This window comes from Neodiprion virginianus, chromosome 3 (genome assembly GCF_021901495.1).
Source record: "Neodiprion virginianus isolate iyNeoVirg1 chromosome 3, iyNeoVirg1.1, whole genome shotgun sequence".
Taxonomy (NCBI): Eukaryota; Metazoa; Arthropoda; class Insecta; order Hymenoptera; family Diprionidae; genus Neodiprion; species Neodiprion virginianus.
Window position 1 is genome coordinate 12,291,049 of NC_060879.1, and position 15,430 is coordinate 12,306,478.

The 15,430-nt window shown below is 41.0% G+C and overlaps 2 protein-coding genes across 2 annotated transcripts in view; one reads left to right on the top strand and one right to left on the bottom strand.

The window, feature by feature from the left end:
* LOC124301145 (sodium-dependent dopamine transporter) overlaps nucleotides 1-15,430 on the bottom strand; it is a 571,198-nt gene that overhangs the window by 205,078 nt on the left and 350,690 nt on the right. Inside the window, exon 6 of the mRNA XM_046755874.1 lies at nucleotides 723-861. Within this exon, the coding sequence (XP_046611830.1) occupies nucleotides 723-861 (139 nt within the window). The remainder of the gene's footprint in view (nucleotides 1-722; nucleotides 862-15,430) is intronic.
* The window catches only part of LOC124301147 (uncharacterized), a 34,670-nt gene that overhangs the window by 15,540 nt on the left and 3,700 nt on the right, over nucleotides 1-15,430 (top strand). The window lies entirely within an intron of this gene.

The window sequence follows — 15,430 nt, forward strand, 5'->3', positions numbered from 1 at the left end:
TCGCCTTTCGTGTAGGTCGCGAATCGTCAAAGGGGGAGAAAAATGAAAAAAACCATAATTTTTTAGCAAAAATCAACTTTACAATTTTTTACTGGCGAGATACTTCATACATTCTAAATCAGCTGTAGAAACTTTTACAGAGGAAGGATCCCTCTAAAACTTCCGGCCATGGTCAATTAAATAGTATGAAAATCGCGATGCTATAGATAATTGACAAGAAAAAAAATATTTCCACGTGTTAATTAAATGGGAAAATTTCAAATTCATTTAGCGAGTACTTAAAATTAAAATTAAGAGCTAGGCTTTGGTGGGAATTTTTTTTTTGTATGTTCAGAGTGATATTTCGTCTATGGATTGAAAAAAAAAATAGTCGTCTCAAACGAAGCACCCTAATATATGTATATAATGTCTACTAATCGTATTAGACCTGCGAAATAGGTAATTCATTGTGCGAAATATATTTAATATGATAAATATCCTATACACATTGTAAATTCAACATTTGCGAGGGGTTTTTTCTCTGAGGTTCATACCTCAAAGATTTTCCTCTCTGAGCCAAAATTAAGCATAAAACTGATGACTCAAAAGACGTGTTCATTTCATTTATTCCTATTCCCTAGATTCTTGTTTTCTATAATTGGAAATCGTGACCAAATTAACAAATACGCGCCCTCTTTTTTGTTAAAGAGGACGCGCGCCACGAAACATTTTCAATAACTCACCTTTCCTGAAGTGGAAATCCCTTTCCACAAAGAAAAGTAGCATATGATGTACACCACCAACAGGCACAAGGCTATATCCCACTTGACAGCTCCAAGATCATGTAGACCGCCGCTTTCATGAAGTTCCAATATCGCCCGACTGAAACATGAAGTATCAAATCAAATTGACGTAAAAACGAATGAAGGACTGATTTTGCAAGGTCCTAAAACTTAAACATGTGACGCTTTTCATCTGATCCAGATCATCTTTCTATCTCATTGCTATTATTTTTTATTAAATGTTGTCGCACAATCGTAAGGGCTGGCTCGAATTAGTCGAAATTGCTATCAAAAGTATTGGATTTGAGGCATTTCTAGGTAACATAAATGAGACGTTAGTCATATTTGGGAGTTAAAGAGTGGGGGGGAGCCCACCCTACTTCACTTGTCGAGCGCCGGTGGGACCAGGCCCATTGCTTCTTTCCGACTTTATTTTGATATTTTGGGCGCTGGAATCTGCTCTCGTCTTCTAAAGCTGGCAATATGGCGACCGCCGCATATTGAATTAACTATTCCGGTAATTTGATTTAATTCAAATTCATTTGAGGCACGATCTAGGGACATCATGATCAATAATTGCCGACGGTCAATTATTGATTCCTTCGCAAATTCACCAGCAACTGTTAAATCTCTGGAGCCATCAAGCCGCCCACTTCACCAGAAAGATCCGAGCTAAGTAAAGAAATGAATGAATAGTAGGTGCCTGTGCCACATTCATTCATTTCTCGTTCTATTATATTCTGTGACGTGGATTTTTCTCGCTCCTCGGTCACTCGGAGAAGATGACCGAGAACTTTCCGCGTGCACAATAAATCGGCGTCCGCGAGGTATCATGGACCTAAAACGAGATCGCGAAATTTGTTGGGTGCCTGGCGTGATCAACACGCTTCGAAATCGGTAATGCGATATACCGCGACCAGATACTCGGCAGTTCAGTACCGCGGAGAGGGGAGGGGTAATTTTTGGGTACAGAGAGATACGAAACACGTACGCCAACACGTTGTTTGGCCAAGTTAATATAAAATTCCAATAATATATTTCTAGCCAGCGATAATACAAAAATAAAAATAATAATACTGCAAGAGTCGCTCTTCGCGATTCCAATTACAAAGCCAGAGAAATAATACTTCGTAAGTCGCTATGCGCGATTCAACATTAAATACTTGGGTTTAACAAAAAAAAGAGAGAACGAAGAATTAATATATCTAGAAGACCTCTACTGCCTACGTGCGCTAGTCGCTGCCTTAATAATAAACGCTAACTCACAAAAACCAAAAACAATATTGGACCCGACGCGCTACCCGCGATCGTCCTCTACGGAATGGCGCTAGTCGCCAACTTAAGAATAAACTCCTCGACGAAACCGGAACCGAAATCCCCACCGACACGGTGACCGCAATCGGTAATAAATAAAATGAAAAAAAAAAAAATTGCTTATGCCTACGGGCGCTTATCGCCACCTTATTACTAATCAATAATACAAAAGCCCCAACGAAAAAGGGGCTCGTCGCGTTACCCGCGACTGTCCTCTACAAAAGAAAATTCTTATTAACACGCACCCGAGCTCAACTTTCTCCGTGACGTCGGGACGCGGTTCGCGAATTCGAACACTCCCCTTCCGACGGCTCGCGACCTACACGAGAAATGATACTTTATCGCACTGATTTGACGTGACCCCGTGTAACGGAATTGGGTTACACTCAAATTCGAGACAATAGTGCCTCGGCTCAAAACGTGGCTCGACTCGATCTTCTCGATCACTCGGAATTGGCTCTACTTTATTACGCGCAACTCAGGCTACGGTCACCAACCGAAATAATCGGCAAACGAATTTCGAGGATTTTTCGACAGGCAGATTACACGACTCTACAAAAAAATTTTCGTTCTTTGTCCTAAAGTTTATACTATTATTTTCCAATTAGTTATGCACAAAAACGAAAAGAAAATACCTTTTTTCGGTATAAAGTTTGCTTTTGTGATAGTTATAATAATAATACTCATTTTTCAATTTTTTCATAAATTTTAATTGATTTTAATATTTTTAAAAAGGCCGATTGTTGAAGCGGAAAAAGTGTTAATGCCGCCTTTGCACATTAAGTTAGGGTTGATGAAACAATTTGTTAAAAAACTGGATGAAACTTCAGAAGCTTTTGGATACTTAAAAAAATTTTTTCCGAAGTTATCGGAAGCAAAGGTTAAAGCTGGGGTTTTTGTTGGTCCGCAAATAAAACAGATTTTCGCCGATGAAAAATTTCCAACGTTACTGAATCGTACTCAAAAAGCAAGTTGAAACAGTTTTAAAGCAGTAATTTCTGGATTTTTAGGAAATAATAAAGCTGAAAACTACGAAAAGTTGGTTGAGGATATGCTTACAAATTTTAAGGCCATGGGCTGCAGGATGTCATTAAAAGTACATATGCTGCATGCTCATTTGGATAAATTTAAAAACAATATGGGAGCCTATTCCGAAGAGCAAGGAGAACGTTTCCATCAGGACATCATGAATTTTGAACAACGCTATCAAGGCCAATACAATGAAAACATGATGGGCGACTATATTTGGGGTTTATTGAGAGAAAGTAGCTATGAACATAAAAGAAAAAGTAAAAGTGTGCACTTTTAAGTTATTTTCCACTTTTCTGTAAGCTAATTTGATAGTAAAACTTAATAAAAATAATAAACATTTTTATTTCAATAGTTTTATTTTCAATCAAAAATTAAAATCCGAGATTTTTAAAAATTTCGTTCAATCAGTCTTCTAAGCACAAAAGCAAAGTTTTTCATGCCATATATTTTTTTTCCGTCTTATTACGACCTAAACTACCGAAATTCAATGCTTTGCAATCAAAGTCAAATTTCATGTTGACCCGTTGCTGATATCCTCGCGATCGAATTTCGAGAGTAATTGAGCGAGGGCTTGTCCGAGAAAGGATAGCCGTTTGTAATTACGTTTGTAGTTACGTTTGTAGTTACGTTTGTAATTACAAACGGCTATCCTTTCTCGGACAAGCCCTCGCTCAATTACTCTCGAAATTCGATCGCGAGGATATCAGCAACGGGTCAACATGAAATTTGACTTTGATTGCAAAGCATTAAATTTCGGTAGTTTAGGTCGTAATAAGACGGAAAAAAAATATATGGCATGAAAAACTTTGCTTTTGTGCTTAGAAGACTGATTGAACGAAATTTTTAAAAATCTCGGATTTTAATTACAAACGGCTATCCTTTCTCGGACAAGCCCTCGCTCAATTACTCTCGAAATTCGATCGCGAGGATATCAGCAACGCTTACCGCTCCACATCCAGCTCACGAAGCTTCCGAATCCCTCATGTCAGTCTCCGTCCATCGTGCCTCGCAACCCAACGAACTTTTTCGCGCAACCACTCAAACCCTTTAACTATTCAAGCGCAACGTCACCTCCCTGCTTGATCGCCAGAACTAGAGTGATCTCAGATGGCCGATCGACAGCAACGCCGATCTCGTCACGCTAATCCTTCGCGACGTCATCACCCTAAGAATGCGCAACAATCGATCTGTCATCGATTTCGGAGATTGCGCAACTTGACGTGCACCTGTCGTCGCGACGCGGCGCAGAACTTAACGCTAGATCGCGATGTCGTCTTCCGCGCAGCTCTACGGAGCCCTGGGGTTGGGCGGGGTGGTGCTCCCTCGTCGCTAGCTGGTCTCTCGCGGTTGCCTCGGTTGGGTGTAGGCGGACTGAGCGGGGAGACTCCGGCGCGCCGGCCGCCAGCGGGAATCGCGTCCGCCTTGGATTCCCGCGCTGCAGGGATCTGCGTTGTCTCCCCCTCCGCAGCCTCGGTATCCTTCCCGCGAGATCTCCGCGGTTTCGCCTTGCCTCGAAATATCTTCGGCGTCGGAGTTGGTCCCCGGCTTGTGGCCGGTGTACTCGGGAAAAAAAATAAAAACAAAAGCCTGCAATATCTTATTCGTAATTCGCTATTTCGTCCCTGTCGAAGCCCGGATGCGTGACTCCAGTTCTGGCGCTCTCGATGATTATCTCGCGACTCGATTTCCAAAACCCTTATTCCTGGATTCCGCCCAAAGTTCAAGCAGTACCTTGTAACGGGCAGGCCTAACCGAAATGCCACGTTACAATTCACATGGTTAAATTTTGTCACAATGCGTTATATAGAATCATACTTCTTGCTGTGAAGAGTCATTCACCCAAAGTCGAGTTATTCCATAATTTAGCGTCATTATCAACAGAAAGAATTCCTTTTTTGTTATTTTTAAATTTCTGTATTAGGCGTATTTTAATTGGAGTGCGAGAGTGCAGGAATGATTTATTTTTATAATTTTGATTGATCCACGTTTACACTAATTTTACCGTTTACCTTCTCTCAGATTGATTCTGAATAAACGTAAGATTTTTGTATCACCATATTTTTTGCAAATTCATGTCTTTTATTTATTGAATATTCTCAACCTCTGTAAATATGTTTCATTTTGTTAGTAGTAGAATAAGATTTGTGGCGTGAAAGGTAGAGGCCAATAAGTAACGTCACAATGGAAAGAGCAGATACGACGGATTCCTTTTCCAATTTGGGGATGTAAGGAATCGTCATCATGGTTTGGGCACTGCTCCACTTAGCCTGATTGTCGTTTCAGTGATGACTAAAAAGTCAAATCAAAAGATTTACCTTCTAGATGACTTTTTCCGAATAGCCATCCTTCTTGAGCGTGTCTTCTACTGTTCATAGTTCAGTTTTCAGGCTTTGTTCTGTAGTAATGCACAGTTTATAAGCACGTTGGACAAAGGATTGTGCTACAGCCGTTTTTGTCCGTCTTGAGTGGTTATAACCGAAATCTAGGTACTTTCGCGGGTGCGGTGCCTGGCGGTACGCCTTCGTATGCAGGTCTCTGTGTGTAGTCTTGTGGGCCAGTGTATGCAAAAAGGGTAGACCTGCATCGATTTCAAGTTTCATGGTAAGCTTGTCGTGGGTAGCCAGCTGAGACAAATGAAACCTCCTGACCACGGACAAGCCGGAAGTAATTCGTATGTTTGAATCTCTGCCAGTGCAGGTACGTTTACATATTGGGGAAGCGAGACGACCGCTTGACTTCCGTATCAATAAATAACAAAAAGTCGTGAAGATGTGCAAGAAATCCAAGTCCACGCGTGGGAGTATGAACATCACTGCCGATGAGACGGCACGAAAGTCCTGTTTAAGGAGAAACTGAGATGAAATTTTGATAATATCGAGTTCTTCCTTTTCGAAATGATAGAAAAAAATGTGATCAAAAATTTCTTTCAACAAAATTCAGATTACATATGGTAATAAGTGTTCTGAAAAAAAATTTGAATATTCTAAAATGAAAGTGTGTGCACAAGGAACTTTTGTCAGCGGTTTACTGGAAATTTTATGCTAAGACTTCCTTGCGCATGCACTTTCATCTCAGAAAATTTGAGTTTTTTTCACCGAATGTATACATGACCTAAATTTTTTTAAAAGGAATTTTTATTTGGATCGTTTCGAGTCATTCATAAATTGCAATGAACAACTCGATGTTATCGACAGGCCATAGCCGAGTAAGCATGCCAAAAGTGCCTTTTCTCTTTCTGAGTTCTCCTCCCGCCGCGCCGCCACTTCCCAGTTCCCAAGTATTACTAATGATTCACCATCACTATTAAATCTCAGACAACGACATAAATAGAACGTGAAAAACAATCATGGATATGTATGTCAATAGTGTGCGCAAGAATTTATTCCAACGTTTCGACCCTAGTATAAGCACTCCTCATAGAACATTTATTTTGTACGAACAAGCAACAAAAAAAACCATATTTCTTTTACAGTGTTCAAGTTATTAAAAACAGGGTATTAAAAAAGAAAGAGGCACCAACTACATAAGTGAGGTGAGCAAAAATAGCTCCAAGACCCACTGCAGAAATCGTCTCCAACGACGCAAATTTTAAATTAAAAAATTATTGAATTATGAGAAAATATGACGTTTTTTTCGTTCTTGTTTATATATAGTCAATACTCCCTGAAGAGGGAACCTTAAGGGCTTATACTGTGGGCTGATCGTCGTACAAAATTCCTGCCCATATCTTTGACCTACATAAGTAGTATTGCTATGATAGTTCTGGGTACAAATACCTTCTTTACCGACCGAGCCGCTCCGCGCATCCTAGACGCAAACTCTTGAAGGTTACCCCCACTCTCGTTAGATAAAACGTGCTCTGCCGTACCGACTTGAGGTCAAGAACGTGCAACCTTACCGACAGTTGTATCGGTCAACGTCAAAAATCGCACTGCCTTGCCAAAAATTCTTATCGGTTGAAGGTCAAAATCGTGCTGTTTTACCGATCGAAGGTCAGAGTCTCTATGTAGTGCTCGCCGACGAACGGTAGAGGGCATAGCGGGGGATGTGAACCTTTTTACCGACCTGGATGTCGGTTACCCGTCCCGCATTTTTTTTCCACGATAGGACCATTGATGTGTAACATCAACCACTTCGAATTCTTTTCCCACGGTAGGACTGCTGATGTGTAACGTTAACCACACCACATTCCTTTCCCACGTTATCAAACACGCGACATTCCAAAATTAATGGTTTTGAGAATTTTTTTTCACTTACTCGGATGCCGGTTTGATATCAACCACGTGACATTCTCTTTGGCTTGTAACTGTCATGTGAACTTTACGATGAATTTTGAACAGGTTCAGTCAAGACCAGAGTGCAAGGTCGGCCGATAGCTGCGGTACATTCAGAGCCATGGATCTGCGGTGTTGGGTTACTATCGCTCTGAGAATGCTAAAAGGTACGCGCGCATACACAAACATACGTATTTGAAATCAACCACGTGACATTCTTTAGCCCCCACCAAATTTCGAATCATGTGGTGGGGGAACGTTGTATAAGTCAAAAGTGAAAACTTCATCGCCATTCTGAAGCTGTTCTTCTTGCAAATGAGAAGTGCTCTGAAACAACCACGTGAATTAAAGAAACGACTAGAATTGCTCATCAAGAATATTAGAGAAGCAAAACATCTGCTGAAAATCAGATCTGTCCTCAATCAACTCACAAGAGATTTTGAGCACATACAACTCGACAGTAACGATCATGGACTTTTCAAAATTGAACGAAGTCACTCGCCTGGAGACACTTCTGCCCTTGAAAAAGCTTTCGGACCTCAAAGTATACTTCGAATACCGAGTCAGCGGCGTTCGTCGGGTTGAAACGAAATTTGGGGATAAAATCGTTCTGGACTTGGAGGACTCTTTCACGATTTTTCTACCGAAACCGACTGACCAAGGCCCTCCAAGAAGATGAAGATTTGTTGCAGAAGGTGACGACAGCCAGTAACGAGAGACGGTTGCATCTACGCTATCTTGGCGGACCGTACGGTCAACTTGAATTCGTATACGTATAATCTGAGTATCACATTCAAATATCCAGTGTCCTGTGAAAGTCCTACGTTCGATAAACGAAAAAAAAAAGATCGAAATCATGAATATTTTTTGATTTATCGCCTAACCATCTTGTATACCTTTAATCCTACGTACGTTTTGTACCTTGTAATTGTATCTAGAATTAAGTCTTAAAATCTAAGAAAATGCTACTTCGAACACCACTAAGCAACGATGAAGGGTTTCGAGCTGCGTTTGCGTCTTGTCACTGTAACGTGAACTCTAGGATGAATTATGGACGGGTTCAGTCAAGACCAGAGTGCAAGGTCGACCGATAGCTGCGGTACATTCAGAACCAAGGATCTGCGGTGTTGGGTGACTATCGCTCCAGGAATGCAAAACATAACTCGGTTTGAGTACAGCTCGGTCAAGGATGGAGAGCAAGGTTGAATCTTACATAAGCTTTGTATTGAAAAAAATTCCCTCTCAAGAGCCGAGGTGAAGGTGTGAAATTAATTCATGAATATTCTTTGAAAAACAGTTTTATTAAGTACAATTTTTAGGGTACAGTTGACAATTACTTCACAACGATAGTACAATAATTTTATTCAACAGTATCATAACCAGGATAATACACATATTTGCCAGGAATGCGGGGTCGTTCTTGTCGACGTTTCTGCGCAGTAACACAACTCATACACCATCACCATCCGAACAGTATGACGATTATGTAGCCAATTTTGAAGTATCAAAACGTTTTGTGCTGCACAGATTGCGTTAGGTATTGTATGCACGTCACATCTTAGAGACCCAGCTGAAGTTTTTTGCAAGGTTTGAAACAACGGACAGCCAAAGTCCAGCAAATCGATGATTTGAACTGTGGGGACAATTCTAAGCAAACAATCTCGTTTTTCTTCTCCTTTTACGAACACCATTCCAGCTTTGCACAGCCTGTCTTCAATGGTCCACTCAACTTCCTCAAACGGTATGGTTCCACAGCTCCAAGGTGAACCGTGAAAATCGCATTCGAACGAAGAATTTTGGCTTTTGTATTTGACGTCCGGACAATCCCATTCGTAAGGTGGCTTGAAGAAAAACATTGATGGAGATGCTTCCGAGTAGATTAAAATTATAGCCAATTCTTTCAATGTGAAGGTATTGTTGAAAGGTCTACGAAAGCCTTGTATGTCAACGATAAGCTCTATCTTTGAACTGTGCGAGATGGTGGGAAAGGGTCAGCTTTTATACCAACTTTTTCACCCCACCACTGAGCGGGTTGTATTCGACAATATGATCGTGAACAATCAAGCAGTACACCGATGTTTCAGTGGGAAAGTTGGCTTTAGCTTCAAATTCATGACGGATGTCGACAGGTCCGTACTTCAAAGATCCGTTTTGTTTTGAACAGTCGATAACGAATAAGGGGACGTCTCGAAGAAATTCACTCTTTGTCTACAACGGCTCGGAGTTCTTGTCGTAGTAGGTAGCTTGAAAGTTTGCGTACATCTCGTACAGGAGCACGTACAGATTACGGCTCATGTTGAGCTTCAGGTTACAGTATGGATAAGATTGAGAGTTTAAAAATAGCTTGACGTCCGTGATATTGCAATGATCGAAATGACTTGGATTCTTGCCGGTCTTGTTCTTTCGACTTGTTTGGAAACCCAAAATGACGTACCGAGGTTTTTCAAGCCGAGTGGAAGTTTTCACAGTCCAAACGTGTTTCGATGTTGTGGGAAGTAACGGATATTCGTATACTTCCCAACTGCGGAAGCTCATCGGAATAGGCGAATCTTTTCGAATGAAATTTGGTGGGTCAAATTTTTCTGATCCGCAAGTTTCAAATACGGTATTAGCCATTTCACTGCATTGATCGTGATTTTGAATTCCTCCTTTTGAGTCCGCATGATTGCGTTGACGTCAGTTTTTGATCTTGTGGAAATTAACTCATGTTTCGCGTTGACAACGATCTTACGGTAGTTTTCGGCAAAAATCAATATCATGCTGGGCGGTATCAGTACGTCAAAATTACCCTCGGCATCGGTTAATTTTTTCTTCTCTTCTACATCAAGCCATCCAGCGTTCTCCATCAGCCAAGTCTGACCAGGGTGCGGGGAAGCGTGACCCTTTATGAGACTTTTCAAGCCAACGTTCTTGCTTCTACCAATCTCAAATGCATTAATTTCGTAGCGAATTTCTTCAGGAAAATTACAGATCGCGTTGTTTACGAGCTGTGTGTTCACAGTAGCTGTACTATCAGGTTTGAGGAGTCGTCCGTGGATATGTACCGAACTTTTTCTGGGTAATATGCATAAATCCTGATGCTGAAGGGTGATTTGAATTTCATCGCTGTTGTTGAAAGTTGACGAGGCGTAAGGTTTGTGAGCGTGAATCACGTAATACGTAACGGATTCGTCAAAGACGACTGGTATTTGAATGTTTGAGATTTCTTCCTCAATGGTACGTAGCAGATGATGAAACAGGAAAATCGGATTTTTAGTTGTCGGAAACTCCTCTTCCAAAAGGTGTCAGTTTCAGACCCAGAGCTATCAGGATCTCCACGTTTCGAGGTGTTAGCGGTTTAAGAATCGATCGATGACTGACTTGATCGGGGCATGCCGACTTACTGATATACCTACTCGTTGACAGTCTGTTGCATAAAATTCCCATCGTTTATTGCGATTTGATATGTAGTCTCACAGTAATAACTTCTCCACAAAAATTAACCAGGTGTCCGTCTTGATCCACTAACCGGAGCTGAACGTGATCCATGGTCCTGACGGTGATCGGAAGGTAAATGACGTGCGACGGTACTTCCACGATCTTATATCCTGGTGGGACAGTCGGGAAAAACTTGTGAATAGTGTTTACTTTGTGTCCATTGATGTAGGCACCCGTTGTAATGCTGCACTTGTCTCGAAACGCGTTGACCTTGAGTATAGTTACAGACACGTCTGATTCGTGAAGTTTATCAACCTCCAATACACGTGGTGTGAATCCCAGAAGTGGAGCATTGGAATCATTCGGCTCGAAGTTAATCGTGTGGTTGCATGTGATTTCGCTGCGTAAGGTATTAGTGTTGGGTTTGATGTCGAGCCTGATATTTGTATTTCATAGAAGGTTTGGAAGATACTTCTCTATGTCCTCGATCTCGTAGCTGCTGGTAGGTATGGTGATCACTTTATGAGCTACGTAAATTTTATTATGACCAACATCAACGTTGAGAATCAAATTAAGGGTTAACAATTCTACCAAACCAAGAGCATAACTTTTATCACAAGCAAGTTCGATCGGTGGGAAATATTGTGCCTCGAGAATCGAAGAGGTTCCCGAAATCGTTAACGTTAACGAATCATCCATGACTGCGAGTGGTAGACTGACTTTGATGAATCACGCACCATGTTTATATGTATAGCTGACCACTCAGATATTTCAGACACAGGTGTCCGCATTCAAATGTGTCATAATCCTGGTACCTTTCATAATCGTATTTAACACTACCAACGCCGAGGTATTTTATAGGGTCTGAGGGTGGTTGGAGGTTGCCGAAACTGTCAAAGTAATAGATATTATTGTCGCGTTGCTTGTATGCAACCCAGTGTGTTCCCGGACCGTCTTTGTTGTGAAGGTTGATTAGAGCTGATTCGTTTTTTCGGGGACCGTTTTCGGGCATTTTGTTTCGCATGAAAACACCGCGGAAATGCGGAACCTTAAAGATTCTTGTATATTTCAACAAGTCCCAAACAGTCAACGCTTGACGTGGTAGCATCGCATCTAGTTTTTCGAAAGATGGAGGCCAAGACCTGTTTTGTACGGTTTCATATGAAGCCCTCTGCCCAACGCGATAGCTTGCATAGTTTTGTTGTTTCGTTTGCTCTCTTCTAGTTCTCGTTTAGCAGCACTTGCACCGTTCACAGATTTTGCTTTGAAACGGTCGAAAACCACCGACTTTTGAAGGTAATGGTAGGACGCGAGGTGTTCGCACTTCACATTTACCACCCGCTTTTTTTGCAGCATTTTCAGCTCCCTAGAGCGCAGATTCGATAGCTACTTTTGCATCGTTGCTTGTGTTACGCCCCGACGTACTGCCTTGGCGTACCTTTTTCAAAATTCCATTTCATTTCATTTCTTTAATTATTTCATTACAATCTCATATTCTAATAAGGTCACGTACAGTCCTCGGCATCCGCTGACATTGTATCTTATTTGCTGACACCAGGAATCGCGCTATAAAATTACTGACCTAGTAACAGCGGCGCTCAGCCCGGGAATATCTCTCTTTTTAAGTCAAAATTATCATCAATAATTAGGATAAACCACTACCTTTAGAACCACCAAATTAAAATAGATTAATTGTTAAGATGTGTGGATGAATGCGTGAGAATTATCTTAAGATACCTTCTGTCAACATCTTGTACGTATAAGTGACGAGATTGAGAATCATCGGAATACCATCGAATGATGCGAACTAACGCTTACCATGTAGATTTCGACACCGGGAGGTCGCCCCCGCACTTAATTGGCTAATTACTGTTGCAACTTGTTGCAACTGCAGATTTTTCCCTATTAATACCCTCTGGCCCAAGCAGCCATGTCTTACGTCTGTCAAGTCGCGAAGTGCGTGGACGTAAACCCGGATTAGCCCTCTCGAGCAATAGTAGCGTTCGGAAAATCTTAGTTGTGACCGGCCTAAAGTCTCGCGCTAATTCGTCAAATTCGAGCATTCAGTTATTCTATTAGCTGCAAGAGACTCACTTTCTCCTACATTTCCATCTTTTCTGTTCTTTACTAAATCTCATCTTTTCTGTGAATAGACATTTTTATGATATTCCATTTTCCATAATTAAATTGAGTTCGGCCCTGATTCAATCAAATCAGGTAATCTTAAATATAATTCCAAATCTAAATGACTAAGTGACCGACGTTCAACACCGTTCGATTGATCAACTCTTCCAAACTTGAGGTGAGGCCCCTGGTCCAGCATTCTACCGACGCAGACCGACACGATCCGACGGCTCTCAATCTCGTCGACCGATTCACCTAAAGCTAAGTCAATCCGAGTGTTAATCTTCGAAATTAAACGAATTCTTGTTTCACCTTTATAATCAAAATCTACTTCAGTAATTTTCATTCAAAATCAAGTCTGGAATTGGTGGCTAGCTTCACTACCCCCAATTAAATCGTACTTATTGTTTCCAAGAATAAACGAATAAGACTTAACCATAATATATATATATAATTGATTCAAGATAATCTAAAAAGAGAGATACAATCCAATAATCACGACCAGCTAGTTAACCATCGTTCAGAGTAGATGTTCCTGGTACCAAATAATAATATCCTTTAGAATATTATAACACACGATTTGTATGAACTTGAACACTTTATAAATTGTTATTTTCGGCTCATATATCATTATCACCATTGATTGTTACCAGACATTTCAATAACCAAATCGAAACAGAATATACTTCATCTTTTACCAGTTAAATCATATTAAACATTTATTTTGAACGACCTTCTTCCCACTTTCTTTATTATAAAATTGCCTCAACAATTTAAACAAACCTCACAGACCTGTACAGGACTATAGCAACACGATCCTACAAATTACCGGCTTATCGAAAGGTAGGTCTTCTCTTAGTTTTAATAATTATTCATTGTCGTTACGTGGGAGCTTGATTATTCAGTTAATCATTAACTACCACCGCTCAGTACACCCTCACCCCCACGTAACACTTGGAACCACAGAACGTTTTCGGCATTTATAATTTTTCTCAAGGTTACATTTTTTGATTTTCGAATTCCCATTCCGAATTTTGATTTTACTTTCATTGTATTATCTATTGCCCAAGCGGCTGCCTTCTCACCCAAATTTGCGTTCTTTGCGAGAATCCGTTTCCAAGCTTTCTCAGCCGACACCCTATCAGCCTCGTTTCCAACTTCAAGATTACCTCGATTTTGCGAGTAAGCAATGTCGTGATCCTTGCAGGCTGCGTCAAGGGGATTGATTTTCGGATCACCCAGCGCGATTTTCTTTGTTAATTTTGTACCCGGCCCACAGTACTGATAACCAGGTACATGGAATTCGACTGGGAGGCTGTTGATGAATTTATTCACCAGACCCTTGCCACAATGTTGCCGCCTGCTACTCCGTTCACCTCTGTACGCGATCATGTTCGTGCGTTGACTGAAGAAAAGTGCTTCAAAACGGGATATTTATAGCAAATCCGATCAGTCATGTCCGAGATGCGCTTTGAGAAACAACCTACTAAGCTTCCCGTCATGAATTTTGAGAAACTTTCGGAGCAAAATGTCAAAAGGCACAAACGGCACGGTGAATTACTTTCGAATAGTGTACGTGCAATATTCTGTGGACCGTCAAATTGTGGTAAAACTAATGCGTCGCTCACACTTATAACCCATCTCAACGGACTCAGATTTGAAAATATCTACATCTACTCAAAATCTCTCATCCACCCGAAATACGAATTGTTAAAGCAATTGTTGGACAATGTCGAGAACACGGAGTATTTTGCGTTTACCGAGCGTGAGCAAGTGATTACACCGGAAGAAGCACGGCCAACTCAATAATCATATTTGACGATATAGGGTGCGAAAAGCAGGAGAATATCACAGCCTACTTTTGCATGGGTAAACATCATGAAGTTGACTGTTTCTATCTTTGTCAGACGTACGCGCGTATTCCCAAGCATCTCGTGCGCGACAACGTAAACTTGATCGTGTTATTCAAACGAGACGATATGAACCTGAGACACGTATACAACGACTATGCAAACACCGATATGTCTCACATGGAGTTTAAAAGTGTGTCCTCTGCATGCTGGCACGATGAGAAGTACAGCTTTCTGGTGATTGACAAAGACAGTGAGCTCAACGAAGGACGTTACAGGAGGGGATTCGATTCTTTTGTTAGCTTGGAAAGGAAATAGAATCTAACGTTTTCGAGCGAGAGACGCAGTAGCGTTGCAGACTCAGTTGCGTCAATATGCAGAGCTCTGAAATTTCCAAGCAAAAAGATGACCCACATCAGATCGCTCAAGCAAGTGCTGCGATCCGTCGAAAATACAGATTGCCCAAGTCGAGCAAGGAATCTACGGCTAAGAAATTGAGTGACATTTTCAAACCAGTAGTGACTCCGTTGCAAGAACTGGTGAATGTTACAAAAGATACTAAAACTGTAAAACAAGAGGTGGAAGAAATTAAAGAAGAAATAAAGCAGATGAAAAATGAAACGAACAATGAAACTGTCTCGAAAATGAACGATTTCTT